This window comes from Pseudopipra pipra, chromosome 20, assembly GCF_036250125.1.
Source record: "Pseudopipra pipra isolate bDixPip1 chromosome 20, bDixPip1.hap1, whole genome shotgun sequence".
Taxonomy (NCBI): domain Eukaryota; kingdom Metazoa; phylum Chordata; class Aves; order Passeriformes; family Pipridae; genus Pseudopipra; species Pseudopipra pipra.
The window spans coordinates 4,556,894-4,578,037 of NC_087568.1; the positions used below are offsets into that span (position 1 = coordinate 4,556,894).

Sequence of the window (21,144 nt, forward strand, 5' to 3'; positions counted from 1 at the left end):
TGAGCCTCTTCTTGAAATATTCAAGAGTACAAGAGCCAAGTGTGGGGCTGTATTTTCCCTTTTGAGAAAAGTCATCAGAAGTTCTTTGTGCAGTTGTGAAATTTTTCTTTCCCTGTACTGGCAAAGCTGCATTAAGTATCAATATTCATTAAGTACCATGGAGATGATAATGTAATAAAGCAATAATCCTCAGGCCCACATCTATACTTCTCACCAGAAGAGCTGAGGTTGAGAATATAATTAAAGATTAAAACTCTGTTTGCATTCTGGAACATGGAGATATCTTTTTGTACATGATGGGGAATTGTATTAATAAGGAAGAGATCAGTTTCCAATAACTTTCAATACTGGGAGCTCATTTCATATCCCTGTTCATGTTTAAGTTTCTCATGGAATTCCTTTAGCTTGGTTTTAGCAAGGCAGTGCAACAGGAACTGTAAAAGAACGTGTTGCTGAAACATGTGACCCTTTTGCTCCAGAAATTAATCCCTTTTCATAGGAAGAAAAAAAGATTAAAAATTAGTTCTTTATATTGTAAGACAATAATATTTACAAGAATAAGTTTAATTACTTTGCAACCGTGTACCGTGTCGATGGAACATTAATTTCAGTACTTGGTGTCTTGTGCACAGTTTGGATCACATCATTCTGCTGTTTTCATTTTATTTTTAGTAAATTGTTGAACACCTGTTCCCCAGCTGTTTTGTGGAGCTGTTTCAGTGGCAGTTCCAGGGTATTGCCATGCACTGACATTGGATTTATCCCTCACTGCCATTCTATTCAGTGGGCTCAGAGGTTATGTGCAGGATACTCAAGTCTCATATTTCAATTAAATAGAAAATGCCTTTAGTACCTTTTATATTGTGCTTCATCAGCTTGTTAAGTAACTCTTACTTTCCCTTACTTCAAAGAATCTTAGCCAATGGGTTCTTTGCTCTTTTTTCTTCCTGCCCATATATTTGGTGATGATGTATGTGGTCAGTCTTTGTTAAAGGTTTCTTTGTCTTGCTTTGTACTAAGCTTCCTTATTTTGCACAGGTCAAAAATATTGGCTTTCCCCTCTCAGATATTGGTATTTTATCTGCCAAAGCTAGTCTAGTTAGGTAGAGTGCTAGTTCTTTGTAACCTCTGATAAAACTGGTTGTGCTCTTGAAGCAGGTGGGTTTGTGAGCCTTTGGCCATTCCCTGGAGGCAAATCTGTTCCAGTTCTAAAATCCATGCTGGGTTATTGCTCCTTTCTGTTCTAAGCACAGTGGTGCTGGAGGGGGTTGGTGTAATGATGTGGTTGAATAGTCTGTGCTCCTCTGGAATTTTTCACAGCAATACAAATAGTGTATATGTAGTATTTAGTTTCTTTAGAGGAAAACTGCAGAATATCCAAAGTGCCACCTACAGCTCTGCTGCAGAGAGCAGCAGCATCCTCAAGTGAAATTTCAAACCATGTAGAATATAACAGAGAATAATGAGCAAACAGCAAACCAGCATTTGGACAGCTTTGTTACAGGAGAATAAATGCTGAGAAATTCAGATCACAATGAATTTCAGCAGCTACTGAAAATATGATTGGTTTAAGTTATTTTATGATACAACCATGTCTGGTTTGTTTGGGATTCTTTCTTAATTTTTCCCTGCTGCTTACCAAGCAGATATGGCACCAGTTTGCTTTTAGACAAGTTGTTTTACAGAAAAGAAACCTGACCTTTATAGAGAAAGTCTTCAGTGAGACCTTTGGGTGCTTCTGGTTCTCTGAAATAAGTATTAAAGTTGGATCATAGGGCACAGGAGGAAAGTCATAATTCTGTAATCCCAGTTTCTTAATTTCCTCTTAACAGTGTTTCCCCACCACTGAAAGCTGAGAAGTCTGACTGTCTGGATTACTACAAAGTATGGTATTAGAAATACTGATTTAAGTTACTCTTAGACTCAATGGCAACGTTTATGGACATACCAGGGATATAACATTGGTCATCTTACTATTTGCAGCTAAAAATGCCTTACTAAACTCTGCTCCAAAAAGAGAGAAGGGAGTAATGCAGTTGAACTTTTTATTTCAGTGTAAAAGGTAAATTTTAAAATAAGCTTCTCTTAATTTGCTTGATGTCTCTGCTTTGTTTTCAGTGCTGTTCACTTGGGTTATCTGTCATGTTAACTTTGGAACCTTACAGGTGCTTTGGAACCTGTTTGGATGCCAGAGATACAGAAGACAGGTTTTGCTGTTTTGTGCATCTTTAGAAATACAGTTCTTTTCAGCATTTTAATCTTGATTTAATCTCCTAATATGTTGATATATCTGACAGCAGGGGGTTCTGCAGTAATCTTTTTTGTTATGCCAAATCAATGCTTTTTTTCTTTTGTAGTTATATGCTGAATTTAATTTCATTCCATTAAGTACTATACAGCTGCATAGTTTCTTACAAAGTAATTACAAAAAACCAGCAGGCATTGATCAACACAGATTGTCCAAAGGAAATACTTTGACTAAAACTAAATGTTCCTTATGATATTCATTAACAGGAGAATAATTTCCATCCATACAATACAGAAGACAAGGATCTTGGATGTTGCTTTTTCCGCAGTTAATTATTGAAATATGCATTAGAGAATCAAGGACTGGTTTGGCTTGGAAGGGACCTTAAAGCTCATCTCATTCCACACCTTCCACTAGACCAGGGTGCTCCAACCTGGCCTTGAACACTTCCAGGGATGGGGCAGCTTCTTTGGGTAGCAAATATCAGTTGTGATGCAAAACTTTACAATGTGTTTTAACACAGAGGAAAACTCTGTTTTATTTATTCAGTTTTCAGCAACTCTTCTAACCAGCTACTATGGAAAGAGAGTGCATGTAACTGAGGTTTCATAATTTCTTTACAGTGTGTGGAGCTGCACTTACAGGTTGTGAGCCATTGTGGGCTGATGTGAACGGCTCAGTACACGTGCCTGTTGTGGAGACAAGAGCCAAAAGGGACCTGGGGCTGATGACTCCTGATATTTTGGTTTCATATTCCACAAATAATCCCCCAAATAGGATTGCTGTGAGTGTGATGTGCAGCCCTGTGTGACTGAGCAAAGTGATTTGAAATCATTCCCATCTACTTTGGAGAAGATTAGTTGGAACACTCCATAGTTGGGAAGTGAAAAAACTGAATCTTTTTGGAAACTCTGGGCCATGTACCAGCCTGATCTGCATGTTCATTTTCCAGAACATGCACAGATCCAGAGCAGACCCTTAGTGAGTTTAGTGTTACTGGGGATCTGCAGCTCTGTTGTAAAAGAACAAATTTGTGCCTCTTTGATGTATGTTTGCCTTAAAGGTAATGTTTGTGGGAAACTGTGCCATTAAAAGGTGGCAATTAATTAAAAGTTGTTCCACAGTCACTACTATTAGAAGATGCCCTTGCAGCATTTAGAGCAGAACATTAATATTGCACTGTAGGGAATCCCTGTACTTTCAGTAAAAAAGAAAGTTAAGGATGAAGATTTTAATGTGTAATTAAAGAGTGCAAATACTAGTTTAACTGCTTGTTTCTGTGTCAAATAAAAAAAAAGAACACAAACTATGAGTGGTTGAACCAATTAAGACAGTGAAGAACAAGTTAGATAAGAGAGGAAATTTGTATGAACATAATAATGATATCAAAGCTTTTGCTAAAGCTGTGATTTTATAACATGATTGCTTTAACCCCTTCCCTCTTTTTTGTTTTTTAGCTTTCCTATTTGGGTGATGGGGATTTGAGGCTGCTTTGCTGCAGCAGACAATCAATCTGAAAGGAATAAATTAAAACTGCTGCTTGCCAAATTCAGAAATGCATTACAGCAAGTGTGTCCATCTGCATTGGTTGTATATTCCCTTGTCAGAGACAAGGAGCAGGAGGGGCAGAGCTGGAATAAGGTGGAGGGAGAAGGTCTTTATGTTTTGGTGGCTTAACCAGACCAGCATTATTGTATAATCCTATTGTATAAAGTGATGTGAATTTACTCTGAGTGTATTTATTAATGGCTTTATAGCTTTGCCTCTACATGATTCCAAGTGACCTTTGGTTATCTGAGAGGAGAACTAAACAGCTACACAGTGAGGGGGGATAAAGGTGATTTCAAATGTGAGCCACTGAGGAGAGGAAGCTCTAAGTGTGTGTCACAGTGAAAAGATCTCAAAATGCAAGTCATACCTGGAAATAAAGGCAATTAAAGTCCCCTGGAGTTTCAACAGTGACTCTACAAAGGGGAAGCGTTTTCCAAGTGATGAACTGCATCATCCCCACAGATGGGGTCTGAGGGGACACCTAAATGCCCTTTCTAACTACAAAGGATACAAAGTAGAACTGCTTTGCTCTGCTTTCTTTAACTGATGTTAAAAATAGCTGTTATTACTTTTTAATTTCACTTTAGGGCATTCTCTGGGTATTCATGTGTTTACAAGGAACCCTATGGATGGGTTAAATGAAAAAAAGCTTGGGTAGCAAATTCCAGCTGATGACTTCGTAGTTTTCCCCTCTAAATATAATCTTCATTTGTAATGATTTGAAGTATTTTGATGCACTTATTTTGCTAGTCCCGTTTTCCCAACTGCCAGTGGAAAAAATAAATGAAATAGCACCATTAGAAGTTTCACTGAATGAAGAGACTCGTTTTTCATCCCTTTATAGGTGCTGCTCCACTGTTATTTTCATTCCTGATGGTTTAATTTTTCAAGGCATTTTCTCTTTGCTGTGCAGGTTTTACCTACTAAAGAGTAACACCATCCTTTCCATTTCAGTGATGTTACTCAGCAGAATGTGTGTGTTACTTTGAAAACAAGTGTATTAATGGTGTGATGCACATTTCTAATGAGACATGGATGCATTCACCTCCTTATTTGTTTATTTACCTGACTTTTACCTTTGCATGGGTAACATAAGGAGTAAAATACTGGACAGGGAAGACCTTATTAACTTTGGCAGACTTAGTTTTGACTTTTTTCTGTGGCTGCTTGCAGTTTCTTTACTGTCTGTGAGTCATGGCCAGGGGAATCCTGTAGTAAGCCCTTCTAATTTTAGCAACCAAAAGCATCTCCGTGCAGCAGTTTTTGCATTGAAATTGAATTTACTCTTTTGTGTTGCTCAAGATTGTTCTTACAAATTCTTTTTTGGAAAAGAAAGTAAGAGTTTGGTATGGAGGTAAAGTAGTGAATCACTTATTTAACCTTTACTGAGCTTACCTGGAATGAAGTGAAATAAAGATTGCATTCTGTGTATGATCATTATGCTCCATTATTGCCTGTAATACTTTGATTCTATCCCTCACATTGATTGTGGGATAGCATTCAGCATTTTCATTCTCTGTCATGTGTGTTTGAAAGCACTTAAAGATAGAGATTCCAGAATAAGTTCTTGCAGAGCAAATTGCTGTTTCTTAGAGTTGTTTTATGCCTCAGTTTCCCCACGTGGAATAGTGTGAATTGTTTCATCTGGAAACTCTGCAGGGGAGCTGAGAGTGACTCCATTAATATTGGTACAAAGCTGGGATAAGAGAAGAGATAAGAGAAGGCATTAACCATAAGGCAGATGCTTTCATCCAGGGGAAGAGTCTGGATTTTTGTCTTTTATTGTCAGTTGTTCAAAACCAGTTAATTTTTTACAAAATCCAAAGTCTGCGAGTGAGGTGTTGTGAGGAATGAATGACCAGATAATTCCTACTTGCAAGGCCTAACAGGAAGCTCCCAGTATCCACTGGCAGATTCCTTCTGATAAATGAGTGGTGATGGATTATCCTGTATCCTTTGTGTTCTTGCCTTTAGGTGTTCATTTCACTGATGGAAGACAAAGTGCCAAGACATGAAATAATTACACACCAGGCCTGCAGCCTGTCAGTCTGTGTTGAGCTCCCTAAACTTCTGCAGTCTCTAAATTGTTGGGCTCTGTTGCTGATTGTTGTCAGTGTTTGGTGTTAAAATCAAATGTACTCTCGAAATGGCAAAAAACACCCTACTGTTTTGATGCATTTTAAGTCAGAATTTAATATCTGTGTCCAAAATAGCACTATAAAACTGAGCTCCCCTGAAGCCAAAACCCAGGCTTTTCTACTTCCCTATTTTACATGCAGAACCTTCTTTCATTTTGGCTTTTGCATTTTGACAGTTGCTCAGCAGAGATGATGCTTCTGCTCATGACAAATATGTATGAGCCTTGTAGACAGGTCTGAAAAAGAGCCTTTTGTGAAGGACCGAAAGACAAATCGAACTTGGATCTAAATTTGGGGCTAATCAGCTACATGGCAGACTCACAGTCTGAAGAATCATAGTCATATCTAACAGTACTTTACCTTTACTGCAAATGATACCTAAGCTTAAACATTTATTGCTTTTTAACTTCTTGTTATGGTTCAATTTTACATTTAAGTTAAGAAGGTGTAAGGCTGATGAAGTGGCTGTCGCTGAGGTGTTTTGTTAGCAAGTAACCTGTAAATTTGAAAGTTTAGGAAATAATTCCTGGTTGATAATCACTGGTTTGCTGTCTCAGTAGCTGAGGTGTGATGTGTCCATGGAGCATAGTGAACAGACTCTGTAGCTGTAATTCTTCCAGCTGTTCTCCTGTGTGTTTATTGCTCAGGTGCCACCTCCATCAATCTCTCCCTGCTCCAGCTCTTTGTATTTCCCAGCCAAGTAGGTATTAATGGAAAAATGTGCTGTGGCAGTGGCTGCTCCAGCCTCTCAGCTCTGAATCCTCTTTGATTTCTATTTGGAGAGTGAGCTGGAAGTTCCTGGGGAGGTCATTGAGTCCATCCTCCCATTCAGAGATGGTCTCTTGTCACAAGTCAGTCAGATGAGCTGTGACATTGCCCAGCTGAATCCTGAAACCTCCAGGGATGGAAGGCTGCACTTGTAGCTGTCACCAAAGCAGTCCTAGAGGTCCAGTTAGTGCTTCCTGGTTAGGCAGGTCTGCTGAAAACCCACTTCTTGTGAACCTGGGGAAGGAGGGTTTGAGGGAGGTGGCTGATGGAAGGAGCAAGCAGATATTTTTGGAGAAACTGCAATAAGTGATAATATAGACTAGAGTAGCCTGCTTAAAAAACCACAATGAGAAGCAGATGAGTTAACTAAAAGGAGTGCTACAAGGAAGAGTGCTTGGCATTTAAAATAATAGTTGTATGATTTTTTTAAAAAAATCTAAAATCTGACTTAAAGCAGTTTATTGAGTTGATACTTCCATGATCTTTTCTACTGTGAAAGTTGCTCTTCATTTAGACAAAAGGTTCCTCCTTCAGCAACGTGATTTTACAACCTAATAGATGATAAGCAAATCTAATGCCATCTAATCTTGGATATTCCTAAGGAAGTGCAATGGATTTCTTGACATGACAGAGCAATGGTGACTCTTGTATGCCCCTTGTAAAATGAGCCTGTGGACAGAAAATGCCAGGTAGAACTATTTTAACATGTGATTACGCTTTCAAAATGAAAATGTATTTTCGGTGCAAAGATAGCAGCTCTAACAGCACAGACAGAAAATCAATTATAATTTTTGCTAGTACAACTAAAATATTATCTGCTGCTACTAATTTCTTTCTGTTGTTCCACAATCGCTGTTTTCCCTCTGTTTTTTATTAAGTCATCGACAGGCAGAGAGATTCTGATATTGAAGCCTGAGTGTTGTAATATCCTTTCTCTCCTGCTCTGTACTTTTGCCTCTCTCTGCAGTGCCATGATTGAATCAGCTGTTTCTGTGCTGGTATGTATTTAAGCCATTTAATTCTTTGTGTCTTAGGCATCATCCTCCACCAGAAAGCTCTTATGCAAGTGAGCCACTTTTTTTTTTTTTGCACTAATTGCTTTATTAAAGTGTCAGCATATACTAGATCTTAAAGGTCTGTGTTTTGCATATCTCTCAAATACTCTCTGCTGAAATTCTTGGCACATCTTAAAATGCTGGTGTGAAGAAGGTATGTAGAGAACCTGGGTGTTGGATGGTCCTTCATTTTCAGGTTGTTTCAAATATTTCCTTATCTCCTAACCTGCTCTGGTTGGTCGTTTCAGAGAATTTCAATAAAGAGGTTTTTTCCTTTCACATAAGGTCTGTCCATAGTTGACCCTCTTATGCTTTCAAATCCTAAATAAGTGGTTCATTTCCACCTCCTCAGTGTGAAGGAGAAGATACACTGAGAAAAGTCCAGCTCTGAGTGAGCACAGAGCCTCTCCTGGCATGTCAGTGATGCTGCCCTGTGATGCTGGGAAATGTTTGTACCCCCATGCATTTTAAGCTCATGCTTTAGGAGTTTGGGGGTTTTTTAAAGCCTTTGAAAAGAGCAAAATGAGCCCTTTGTTTTGTTTGCCCATATTTTGTCTTCTGCTGTTGCTGACTTCTCACTGGGTGCAGTTGACTCAGTGTAAGGGGATGGGGTGCAGGACACCAGTCAAAGCAGTAAAGCTTTCAGTGGTGAATATAACTTCAGCTACATTTGTTTTGTTCTCAGTAAGGCTTTCTTTTTCAGCTTTCCCATCTTCATGCTTCTTTTTCAGAGATATTGTGCAATGTTTGTTTCATGTCTTTTGCCAAATAGTTACACAATGCAATCAATAGCAAATATTTTGTCTCATTTCTAAAAATGCCTCTGAAGTGCTCTTAAGAATGGATCTGACACTGAATGAATGCAAGTGTGGTTTGTGTTTGTGTTTTGAATCTGTGGGAAACTTAATGACTGCAATTTTAGGCGAAAAGCAAAAATAATAAGTGGTGAAAGCAAAATCAAATACAGAAATGCACATCAGTGTCAGTGCTGTGAGTAGTGAATGCAAAGTGAGTGTAGTAGGAGAGCTCCCTTAAAACATCTGCAAATCCACTGATGTTTGGAAGCATGACTGCAGGACAGTCTTTTGAGGCAATAGGTACCATTTAGTAATATTTTATCTGTTTCTTTAGGGCATCAGTTTCAACTGGTTGACTCAGAGGAGCTGTGTGGGAGCTAATTAATCATATAATTTGCTGTCATGTTACTGGGTAAACCTGTATCCTGGTAGCAGCATGAATTTGAGATAATGGTTTCCTAACGATTGAAAGAGCTCTAATAGCCCTGGCCCTCATGGTTGACTTCAGCTTTCCTCTGGTGGCTTTTAGAAAGATCTTTGATATAATTTTACTCTTAATGAACGTTCTGTCTGCTAATGCAGATAGTTTGCAGCTCTGTGTATTAATATAGCTGAGTCCCATTCTCTACTTTATCCAGTATATTTTTAATTAAAACACTGCAGTACAATATTACATTGATATATGTTGCACATGTGTTTGGTATCAAACTATTCTGCAGCTTTTACTCTTGATGAACCAAATTTGGGATGTTTTGTTTGGTTTTTTCTCTTTCGTTTGGTATGGTTGGGGTGTTTTGATGGATCAGAACTTTTCCTAGGAAAAGACAGAACTCTGCATTGGGTGGAATACTTCAGCAGATTTGCCTCGAGAGTTTTGAATCAAAAAATTACTGAACTCTTTCTCACAAGAAACCTTTAAGCTTGGACAGTGTAACTGGATAATGTAAAGAACCCTCTCAAGACAAGGAAAAATATAAACAGTAAGTTTAAAACAGAACACAGAAGTAACCTTGCCTTAAAATAGACTATCATTTATCTGCATATTTAATATTTTTTGTGTGTGCAGGGAATGTCTTTAGCGAGTGTAAAAATCTAATTAAATCTTTTCACGGTAGTGATTCAGGGCTGACCCTCTCTTATTGGAGCATCTTTTTGGAATAATAAACCACTCCCTGCTGCGAGCCACTGGCATTGACAGACGGGCCAGACACCCCGGCTGCAGATCAGAAAAGGTTCATCAGGCTGGGGTTGTCTGCAGGGGCTGCAAGAAATCTTTTATTTGCCTGTCTGTGGCAGCACTTTTGAGATGTCATTTGGCAGAGTCCGAGTTCTGGCTGGTGACCAAGTACAGTCCCAGGTACAGGTGGATTATTTCATGCCACTCAAGACTGTCCTTTTTTTTTTCTTTCTCCTTTTTTTTTTTTTTTAAATCTGTACCTATTTACTGTTAGAAATTACCTTACGGTTTGAGATTTCTTTACTTTGAATAATCACCTTGAAGGAATTTGCTGTTTACAAGTTTTGAACTCGATATTCATGAAGTGGATGCTCAGAATTAGGGAAACATAACTAGGAACCAAGCTAGGCAGTGCTAATAATCATGTTTGTATTTACCTAAGGAGATCTTCATTCCTTGGGTTTCACTTAGGCACTTTTCTCAGTTAGTATACTTAAACAGAATTGTATTGTTTTTTAATAGGTTGAATATTTCTCCCTGATAGCAGCAGAGAGGGTGGTTCTAAAGGGGTTATTCTGCTTTAGATATATTTGGCATGAATGCTAGTTGATGTTTTATTTTTTAGGGAACCTCTGCAGGTAATGTAAAACAACTACACTTCTGAACTTCTCTATTTGCTTACAGTGGTACTTGGCTTTAGTCCAGGCCTCCACCCCAGGAAAGGCTTTAAACTCTGCTCTGCCTGTTCAGGGCAGGGGTGGAACACAGGGAGCACAGAGGCTCCAGCATTTAGAAAGCCACTGTGAACATAAAGCCTGTCTGATCTCCGTGGTGGCTGCACAGTGATCCTTGTGAGAGGGGAGATAACAAATGAGAGGGAAAATGGCCAAAAGAGTGGGAAAATGGCCAAAAAGGTGCAGTGAATTCCTGCAGTTCTTTGCCCTGGTATGTTCAGCAAGCCCAGGAGTAACTGCCATGAGAAATCCTTTCCTTTAACCAACTCTTATTTAAAGAGAAAGGTTTTTTTCAGAGAATTTCCTCAAGGGAATTCGCCCTCCTCCCCCACGTTGACTTTCAGCAGAAGCCACGCAATTAATTTCCATAAGCCCTGTAAAAACTCCCAACCTAAGGAACAGCTTGTCATGTTGGAGGAAGGAGTGATGAAAATGTATTTTTCAGAAAATAATGTTTTGAAGGGCTTCTCTCTCCTAACTGATTGTACTGCGAGAGTCTTGAGTTTATAAATGCCTAATTGTACTTGTTATCTCCAGTTTTTGTACTGGAGTGTGAAGATGACCTTGAAGGAGTCTTTTGATAAACCTCTGAGTTTTAAGATAGATTTTTGTCTCTGTAGTATCACAGGCAGATCGAAATACTTGGTCAGAGCATAATTGTGAAGAGCTAGAAATCAGGACTAATTATGAAATTCCCTCAAGGAAAACTTAAAGTAGGTGATCAGAAAAGTGGAAATGTGTATGTGGTAAAAGGTGGTGTAATAAATTGCACTGGGCTGTGCAAGTGATCGTTTGTATCTCATCTTTTCTACTTTTTTCTTCACCTTTACTTGCCTCTTAATTAGAGAATAACAAATCAGTCTTAAGGGTCCTTAAAGGCTGATGTCAAGTATCCTAAGTACCCTTAGAACTAGTGCTATTAAGACTTGTCTGTTTTTAGCACAATTTATAATTTTGACAAAGCACTAGATCTTGAAGTGGATGCTCTTTTTGAGTGGCTGTTTGAAGTCTATTGATGAGGTCTAAAATTTGAGTCTTTACTTCCTAATTGTGTGTATTTCAGTCCTGTGTATGAAATGGTCTGCTCTACTCTCCTGTTTTGATATGTTTGCTGTTCTCCAGGAGGTTATATCCTTAATCCTTCCTTCCTCCCTCCCATCCTCTGGAATTTGTGATGCCTTCACAAAGTTCTGGGACTTGCTGTACCTAACAGAAGTGATCACTAAGATCTCTTCCTTCCAGCAGTGCCTTGTCATATGGTCAAACACAGTGTAAAGAAAGGTCTAACTGGGCACAACATTCTCTATTTCCTGTTCATCAGTCTCTTCACCCAAAGGTAAAATCTTGCTGCTTTTCATAGGTATAGAATAATTAATAGGTATCATGCATCATCTGTTGCTGTTCATGAATGGAGGTGAGTACTGTAATTTCTGCTGTGTTAAGGGAGAAATAAAGTACAAAAAAGTAAGTGAGAAGGCTTTGCTATTGCAGTAACTCTTCAGTAGCAGAGCTGAAAATAGTGTTATAAAATACTGAATTTTGGCTTGAGGAGGCTGAACTTGGGACTGACAGTGTGGAGTAATGCACAGTGTCAGGATCCCATCAGTGGGACCTTTCCCAGATGGCAGAGCCCCATTCACTTTGGGAATCTGACTGGGCAGGTGGGCTAAAAAACCATCCTAGCCCATCAAATTTTCTAGAAGCAGGACTGAACTTGATGCCTTATTCTGAGACGTTTGTCATCAGCAATTCACAGCTTAATCCCCTCTGCCTCACTCAGGACTCACTGGGAGTGCAGGAGAGATGGTTTTACCTCACAGTGAAGACCCAGCAACCTTGGATGACCTGGTAGTGGAGAGGATGGGCATTACCCAGCTCAGAAACACTGTGGGGGACAGCTCCTGAGGAATTTTGGCACAGCTCTGCTACCTGGAAACATGTATTTGCTGTGTGGAAATGTGTTATGTGCATGTGCAGTTTCAGGCTGAGGTGTGGGGCACAAATTGCTCAAAAAGTCAGGAGTAATTCAAGAACCATCTTGTAGATAAACACTGATGTAATAACTCTGATTCTTATCCAAGCCCCTGAAAGTGACTGTTGTTAGCATTTATTGTTGGGCTGTGGAGCAACATCTAGTTTGGTGAAGAAGTGGAAATATAAACAATACATATGTGCTGTGAAGTATTGGTTCTGAAATTATTTTACCACTGATGCTGCATGGTTAAGGGAGGACTGTTTTTCCTCTCAAGGTGTGTATAAAGGAGTTAATGTTTTCCATAGAGCACGGACTAGTGCGGGCTCAGGCAGGATCCTGGTGATGACTGTAAAGTAGATTCATGCTTGTTTTGTTAACCAGTTTTCACACATTCTAATATCCATATTCCTCTCATGATTACTGCTGTGAATTAAAGGCACTTTGAAGAGCATTCCACATAAGTACAAAGAAAAAACTATTTCAATACTATAACAGAATAGCTCTGGGAATTGGGCTGCAAGGCCTCTATTTGTAACTTGGTTTTCCTTATTAAAGTTACACTTTTCAGGGTGGTTCACTGGAATTCAGTGTTGTGAGCAGCTGTCTTTTTGCTGTGTCTCAAGAAACAAAGTATGCACTGACAACATGTGTTTTCAGAGTGTGTTACAGAGGTGTTCATATATAATGTAAGTGTGCAGGTGTCCAGAGACTGTTTGACTCAGCAGCAGGTTTGCATTCCATGAGCATTCAGTGGGAGAGCCTGTGTGTGTTTGTGCCCTCACTGTCAGCTCATACCTTTGAGGATGTTCCCTGCAGGTTTATGTCTCTTAGCAGTGGACTCACGGTAGCACTGAAGAATTCAGAATTGTGTTTGCTGTACAAACAATGCAGTTTAAGTAGCACATTTTACCATAAACCAATATTTTACTGTTGTCACAGAAGGACCCCAGTGTGCCATATTCCTGCCCTGCCATGCACGGTCCCAGCAGGAATTGTGCTGGCACACAGGGAGTTGAGTCATGGAACTGGTTTAGATTTAAACTAGTACTTTCTTTTTTTTCAAGCCAGCTCAGTTGTGAGCTCCAGCTCCTCCAGCACAGCCCAGCTGAGGGGGCTGAACGCTGCTGTGTGCGGGAGGGGATGTGTCAGTGCCTTATGGCACTGGTGGTGCTGAAGGCTGAAAACTGTTGAATCACAGCCTCAGGTTTCTAAATGTCTTTGTAAATCCAGCCCTTAAACACCCTGCCTTGGCTTCTAGAGAACTGTCCAAACGATTTCACATGCATCCTTTAAGTGCTGTACCAGGTTTGGCCTTTTGTGAGTGAGGAGTGCAGATGGTAAGTGTTTGATACAGCTCTGTGTGCATATGCTTTTGCAGCAGACCACCCTGTGTTTATATGTAAACACTGCTAGGCTATTTAGGCACAGAACTTAATCTTTTGCATCCACTCAATAATAAAACAAAACTCCTCTATGACCAAAATAACATCCATAGCAAAGTTGAAAGCAGCTGAATTTGTAAGAATCAGTGGAAGTGTGCCTTCTCTCAGGGATGGAGCTGGATCTTTCAGTGCTTTCAAATGTGTGTTGTCTTGCTTTCCCTCTGCAGGGCAGAGTGAAGTTGGGCATGAACCTTAGCAAATTTGTTCCTTAGGACCTTTGTTCAGGGTGTCTTAGCAAATTAGTTCCCTGTAGTCCACACATTCTGACTTACTTCTTTCCACACATCTGGATTCATGTTGCCAAGACGTTGGTCAAACTTCCTCCTGCTCATTCTGTGTTTTAGCCCCAAGACTGAAGAACTGTGTACAGCTCTAGAGGCTCAGATTTACTCCTTCTGCCCTCAGTTTACCTCATGGTAGTTAGAAGTCAGTTATTTGAAAGAGAGAACGTTTTTCCTTTTTAATGTATCATGAATAAAGATTTTACAGTGGCAACGGAGGCATTGAAGGAGTAGCAGAGACCGAGTTAATGTGCAGATGAGAAGGGAAGAGAAGAAACAGACTCCTGGCTGGAGCCTTCCACCAAGAGAAACTTGAAAACTGGGTGAGAAGAGAGAGAAAACTGCTGAAGCAGTTTGTTCAGAAAGGACAAGAGGACGGTGTTAAGAACTGTAAGAGAAAACAACCTGGCAAGGAAACATAGCTGGGAGGAGAAGTTGCTCAAAACAAGCAAGTTTAGTACTGGAACTGGGAAAAATGAGCATTTTTAGAGAGGTTCTACAGAACTAAAAAGCAAGAACCTGAATTAACAATAATAAAAAGAAAAAAAAACAAACAACAAAACCTGTGGAATTTGTGGAACGAGGCAGAGACTTCCAGGATGGCTGTACAGATGTCAGGGATTGTGCCAGCTGTCTGATTTAGTCTTGAGGCTTGAAGTCTCTCTCGCAGCGTGAGCGGTGTTGAATTTCTTTTCACACTCTTCATTGCCTATCCAAGCAGGAAGTGTCATCTCACCAAAGCTGGCAGAGGTCACTGTTTTAATAACTGTTGCTAATTGATGCTTCTGAAAAGCCTTCTATCAACTTGAATTTGCTACCTGCAGAGACTTGCCTAGCAGGTAGCTGAATCAAATTAAAACTTTAATTCCGTGATGAATAAATCACACTAGAACTGTGATTACCTTGTATGTGTTAAAATATACTATTTCTCTAATCAGGTTGCCTGAAACCTATTGAGTCTCTTTATAAAATCTATAATATTTTAAACCCTGCCGCTGCTAAGAACTTTAAGTTCTATGTATATTGAGTTTTGGTTCTGCAAAAAATTGCTGTTCCATAGGTCTTGGAACGAGTGCAGGCAGGCTCTGTGTCCTGATGCCTTCAGCAGCCCATGCTTCTGAAATATCACACATGTGAAAAGAAATTATTAGCTGGGTTGAAAATAGTAACTGAAAGCCCAAAAAAAAAAATTATAAAAGTCTAGGAGCAAGTAAATACTGTGCTAGTAAGTGAGAGAATGTGTGGAGAGTTTCCCCTGTTGCTCTCCAGAATATCACGAATCCTGATTCAACAAAATTGTAGAGTTTCTTTTCATCTCAAATGTGGTGTTTTCCACTGAGTGTAGAGGAAAGTTTACCCTCTTTCATGTTACAAATGTATATTTTCCTCCCCTCTCTCTTTTTCTCCATCTTGCCAAGACCATTCAGCAAAATTTTCTTTCTTCCAAAAGACCTCCTTGGAAAATGATTATTAATACCTGTATTTCTAATGTTGAAATTGTTGTGTGGAGTGGATAAAGTGAACAGCATGCAAGTGAAACACTGTGGGATAAATGCCATTTAAGTCTTGCCTAAGCTGTTAAACATCACACTAACACTGGATTGCTGGATCTAATCCAGTAAAAATTAAAAAAAAAAATAAAAGAGGTCACATTAGAGAGCGAAGCCATCTGTCCAGTATGGAACTGAAAGGCATTTATAATTAATTACTTTTCTATATTGCTGTCTTTTAGGGGGGCCTTTATGTGAATCAAAGTGATGGTACAAGACCATTTATCTACAGAAATGGTTCCTGAATTATTTCTATGTTGTCAACCTGATGTTTTAGAACTGAAACTTTTCAGTGAGTGTTTTGCATAGATAATTAGGCCCTTCTAAACAGTATTTTCTAACTGGCTTCAAAGGTGTCTTCTGTCTGTTCCAGGTATTGTTCCTCTAATAGAGACCGGAGAATTTATGGATGCACTTCTTGGAAAAATGGCAGAGATATTTTACTTTATTGCAATATTACTTTATTACTTTAGTACTTGGTAAGATTTAATGATGGAGAGACTTGTTGGTCAAATCCATTGTTCTTTTCTGACTAGGATGCACATGGATGTGGATTAGGAGTTGCACATGGATCTGGATTGGGATGCAGGTGTTGATGAAGTTACTGGAAGCTTTTTTGAATGGAATGGAACTATCTTTGGGTGTTGCAACAAAAAGGTGTTACTGTATTGCCTTTTGAGACCTAAAAGAGTAAATAGTATGAAATTCTGTCTATAAAGAGTTTAAATACTGTGCTGTAACACGGGAATTACTGGGTATGATCTTTTGCAGTCTGGCTTCAGACCTTTTTGAACATTCTTTGCATCACAGAGGATAGATGGGGAGGGTCTGTGTCTAGACACTCTGTTCAACCCTTTGTAGGTGGAACAATGCCTGTTCTAGTACATAAAATTTCAGCTCGTGGTTAATTCTCAGAATTCCATTAATTTCTTTTTCTAAAGATGAAAATAGGCCAAGTGCTTGAGCAAATCTGTTTCCATTTGCTTTTCCCTGCTTTGAGTTATTCCTTCTGGGTTTGTAAATGTTCCTTCCAACCAGCATCTTTTGTATGTAGGAGAGAGCTGAGATGTGGGAAGGACGTCAGAACTTTGCTCATTGGCAAAGTAAAATTAGACTTTTCTCCATCCTCAAGTGCTTCACTTCTCTGAGACTGGGCAAGAGGTTCTGGAACATAAATAGGAACCATCATATTTTTGAGCTAAAACTGGACAGAGATGTGTAAGTTGTGACTCTGCTTATTTTGGCACTAAATCAGTGTGTTTCAGTTCTGCAAAATAAGTTCCAGACAGGAGCTTTTTCTCTGACCCTTTTTCCAGACAGCCTCAGGAGTGCACTTTATCTTGTCTTTATCATGTGTTCCTCAGTTTTCTCTGAAGTCATCACCAGTTACACTTTTACATTACTTTGCTGCTTCTGATTTATCGTATCCATCCCTTCGCAAGATGTTTTACCAGATGTCCTCTCTGAAGGGCAGATCTAGAGAAGAATTTTGCCTTAGATTAGGTTGTTTGTCATTTTATATTTGAGGCCACCATGTAGTCAGGCTAATTCAGTAATTATATATGCATCTTTGAAGAATCCTTCTGTTCTGATGAGCGCTCAGGAAAGCCTGGTGTCTACTTGAAAAAAGGCAAAACAATGCTATGTGTATCATGCTCTTTTATCCTGTTGGTCTTGGGTTTTCTCTTGACATCCCACTGACTGAGAAGTAAAGGCCACCACCCAGCCTGGATCCCGTTTTCAAAGGATGAATGTACATGTCTGCTGGGATTTTCAGAAGGACATTAGGCAGATTAAATGCCCCAAGTCCAATTGTTGTTCACATGATTTAAAATCACTTGAATTTTCCTTCTTTAATGCACTGTATCAGTGTCTCGTTTTATGCAACTTCATATTTTGTTTATCTTTAACTTCTTATTGCCCAAAGCTTGGAAAAACTTTGGAAAACTTCAGCTGTGCAATAATCTGCATCGTGGTGTGAGAGGCTGTGCTGGTGCAGAACCACAGACCCTCTCCTTGCCTGTACCACAGCCAGTCATCTCTGTCCCCCCCACAAGCAAGAGATTAATTTATTTGTGGAGCCTGGAGTAATTGCATTTACAAAACAACATAAACTCTCATTCTTTATAAATTAAGTCTGGGGTTCAGTAACGTTTAAAATCAGTTGGGTGTGTGCTGTTGATGTGGAGCTTGCTCATCCTGGAGCAGTGTCTTATGTGCCTCCTCTTTCCCAGTGCTGAGGAAGTTCTTGGCTTTTGGATGTCTTGGCTTTGCTTATCAGCAGCAAGTGTTAATGAGTCACTGCAGTGAATGGGGGAACTTTCTTGTGCACACCTTGGATTAAGGATTTTATGCAAAATTGTCCTAACTCGTTTCATTCTTTAGTTACTTTTAAAAGTGAGCTGACTTAACCAGCTGTGGCAGTGTAGCTTTCCTGATTTGATTTTATTTTTTTCTGATTATTTTAATTCTTTGCTTTGTAAAGCAGCAATTGGAGCATCGGGGGGTTTAACACTAATGTTGGAACTGAATTACATTGAAGAGCAAGAATTCAACATTTTTTTCCTTTATTTAAGCAGATTAAAGGGAAATAATTAGATGTTTTAGTTTTACTGTTAATCTAACTCAGGCAACCAATTTTTCCAAAGTCTTTTTTTTTTTTCTCCTAGAGCACAAATGTGGGTTAGCATGAAAACAGTTTTATTGATGAATTCATTCATGGATCTGATCAAGCTGCAGAGTTTGTAGATGCATGTTGAGCAACCTGCTCTAGTAGAAGGTGTCCCTGCCAATGGCAGGGGGTTGGAACAAGATGAGCTTTAAGGTCCTTTCCAAACCAAACCATTCTGTGTTTCTGTGATAACAAGGCAGGTGCTCCTCCCTTCTGCTGGGTACTTCAGGAGAACCAAAAATAGTACCAGAGTGCACGAGCTGTCCTGTAAACTCTGCTAAAGGAAATATTTGGATTTTAATGTGCCCAGAGGAATGACTGAAGGATGTGAGACTTGCCCATGGGATGGAGTGATGTGCCCTGGGAAACAAGGTCTCTTTAAGGCTGTTTCCAGTGGTAATGGATGTCAGCTCTTAATTTGATCCCAGGGAACAAGACAACTGTGTGCTGGCTCCCCTTGGCCTGCAGAAGCAAAGGGGTTATACCCAGCAGGAAGGATATTATTTTACCTTTGTGTTTGATCACTCCAGAGAAACTCCTCCAATGTACTTGGCAATTTCAGAGTCACCAGTGCATGAAATAAATTAGAAAGATTCAGGAAAAAAAGCACCCCGAAGAATAGTCTGAAGACTTTGATAACACCTCTATCAGTTTAGTTTATCAAAGAGAGAGTAAGGACGTGACAGCCTCTGAATTCCTATGATGGAAGAGTAATTTTGATCATGTGTCCTTCGACCCCCCCGAGGAGAAGGTATAGAAATACAATGACAGGAATTTGAGACTGACAGATTTGGACTAAAAATTGCCTGGTTTTAAGGGCAGAGTAATTAATTGTCAAAACAACTTGCTTAGGGTTTTGGTTTGTTTCCTCTTATCAATGACTCCTTGAATTATACTTCCACGTGTTTTTGAAGAATATGCAGAATTAATTCAGGAAAGTCCCATGAACATTGTTAAAAAGGAGTAATAATCCCAGTCTGTGAGAAGAGGCCTGTGTGTTAATGCTGCTGTTTTGGTTTGGTTGGTAGATACGTTGATGATGTGATCAATCGGATTGATAGGATGTTCCCTGAAATGTCTATCCAGCTATCCCGGCCAAATGGAACCTCTGCAATGCTTCTGGTAAGTTGGATCATTTAATCCTTTGAGCTGAATTTCATAACAGGTTGAATCACTGTCCCTAAGATGTAGGTTATTAAAGATAATTCCTTTTTTTTTTTTTTCAGAAACATGTAATTTATTTGTCACAGCAGTGTAGCATCTTTCTTGCTCTTAGGCAAATGAGTGATAAAAAGAATTGCCCCTTTCAATGAAAGATCTATTGACTTTTTTATTGTTAAATGTGATTGTAGAAATATGAGCACAAATTCAAATATTCACTGTGGTTTTCAGCAGGCTTGGCAATGAGTGAGTCTTAATCATGATAATTAAGAAGGAAGAGAGTGTTGTGAGGAAGAAAAGAAGAAGGAAACCAATATGATTTAAATTTGTTCACATTGTTCTTGGGTCAGTGAGTTTCTGTTTTGTGATGAAGTTAAGAATTTGCCTTTGAAGTAAATGAGCAGTAAAGGCTGGTTTAGAGATAAACAAGTCCAATACATTCAACTTATTTCTGCCTGGCCAGGCAGGATTTCATTCCAGAGGAACCCGTTGTTCACATCCATTTCCACGGGCAGCTGTTGTGCTTATACAAGAGAAGTCTTTAAAGCTCTTACTCCGAGGCAGCAACGTGGAAGTGGAGTCCATAGTGTGGCAGGTGGATGTTGATTTTCTCCAAGCAGGGTGAAAGGCAGAAGTCACATCTTTTGCCAAATTTTAAATAAAACTAGAAAATACACCGTACACACAGATGAAGAACTAAGGCCAGTTCGGTCTTTTCCATTTCACATTTCTCATGGCACTTTCTCTTATTTTTTCTTTTCTCACACAGGCTGTTACAAAAGGCTTGGGCATAGTGTACCTGTCAGTATATTTCTCATTCCCAAAAGAATGAACATGAAAGTCAGATATTTTGTCAAAACAAAACTGATGAGTCAGTGTAAGTCAGTGTTAGGACTGCGCCTTAAATTTTATATTGTGAGTTTATTGACTGTAAAACACTACTATGTTTAGATTTTTGCTTGTATTTTTCTAAGGTTCTGCTGATTTCTCTGTAGTGAGTATTGCTGTGATTAATTTTAAATTTAAATTATTTTGAATTGTGTTTAGTTTTAATTAATCAACTGTCTAACATCTCGTTATTAACTTTCTTTGAACAGCCTCAAATTCATAAGAGATTAACTTGAGTCAGAGGTTAAAATAAACAGCTGGCATTAAAACATTTAATCTGCAATTGTTGGATTCACCAAGTGGAACAATATATTCCAGAAAAGAATGGAATTCATCAGTGCAGCCTTAAGAAGCTCTAAGTCTTGGGAGTTTTCGCATTTCTGCTTAAGCTGAGTTTATATTCATCTATTTTGCTATAGAAAAATGTCTGGGTTTGCTTCTTTGAAACCCTTTCCATTCTCTCAGAGCCCCTCTTTGCATATAGAAGTACCTTGTACTTCTGATGGCTTTTTGAGGTCAGAAAATAGATGATGCTGTTCAAGATTCAGGCACAATTAGGAAATAAGGTAAATTATCTTGGATGTGACTAAGGAATAAGGTAGGGTGGTAAGTGTAAGGGAAGCCCCTTTTACCAGGAGCAGCAATGGAGTGAATTCCATGTGGCAGTTGCTCCCTAAATCAAGGACATTTTTGTTGCTACAAGATCTC

General features: G+C 39.2%; 1 protein-coding gene across 1 annotated transcript in view; it reads left to right on the top strand.

Moving 5' to 3' along the window:
- Window positions 1-21,144, top strand: part of MED27 (mediator complex subunit 27) — an 82,825-nt gene that overhangs the window by 38,671 nt on the left and 23,010 nt on the right. Inside the window, exon 4 of the mRNA XM_064676846.1 lies at window positions 19,416-19,509. Coding sequence (XP_064532916.1) covers window positions 19,416-19,509 — 94 coding nt within the window. The remainder of the gene's footprint in view (window positions 1-19,415; window positions 19,510-21,144) is intronic.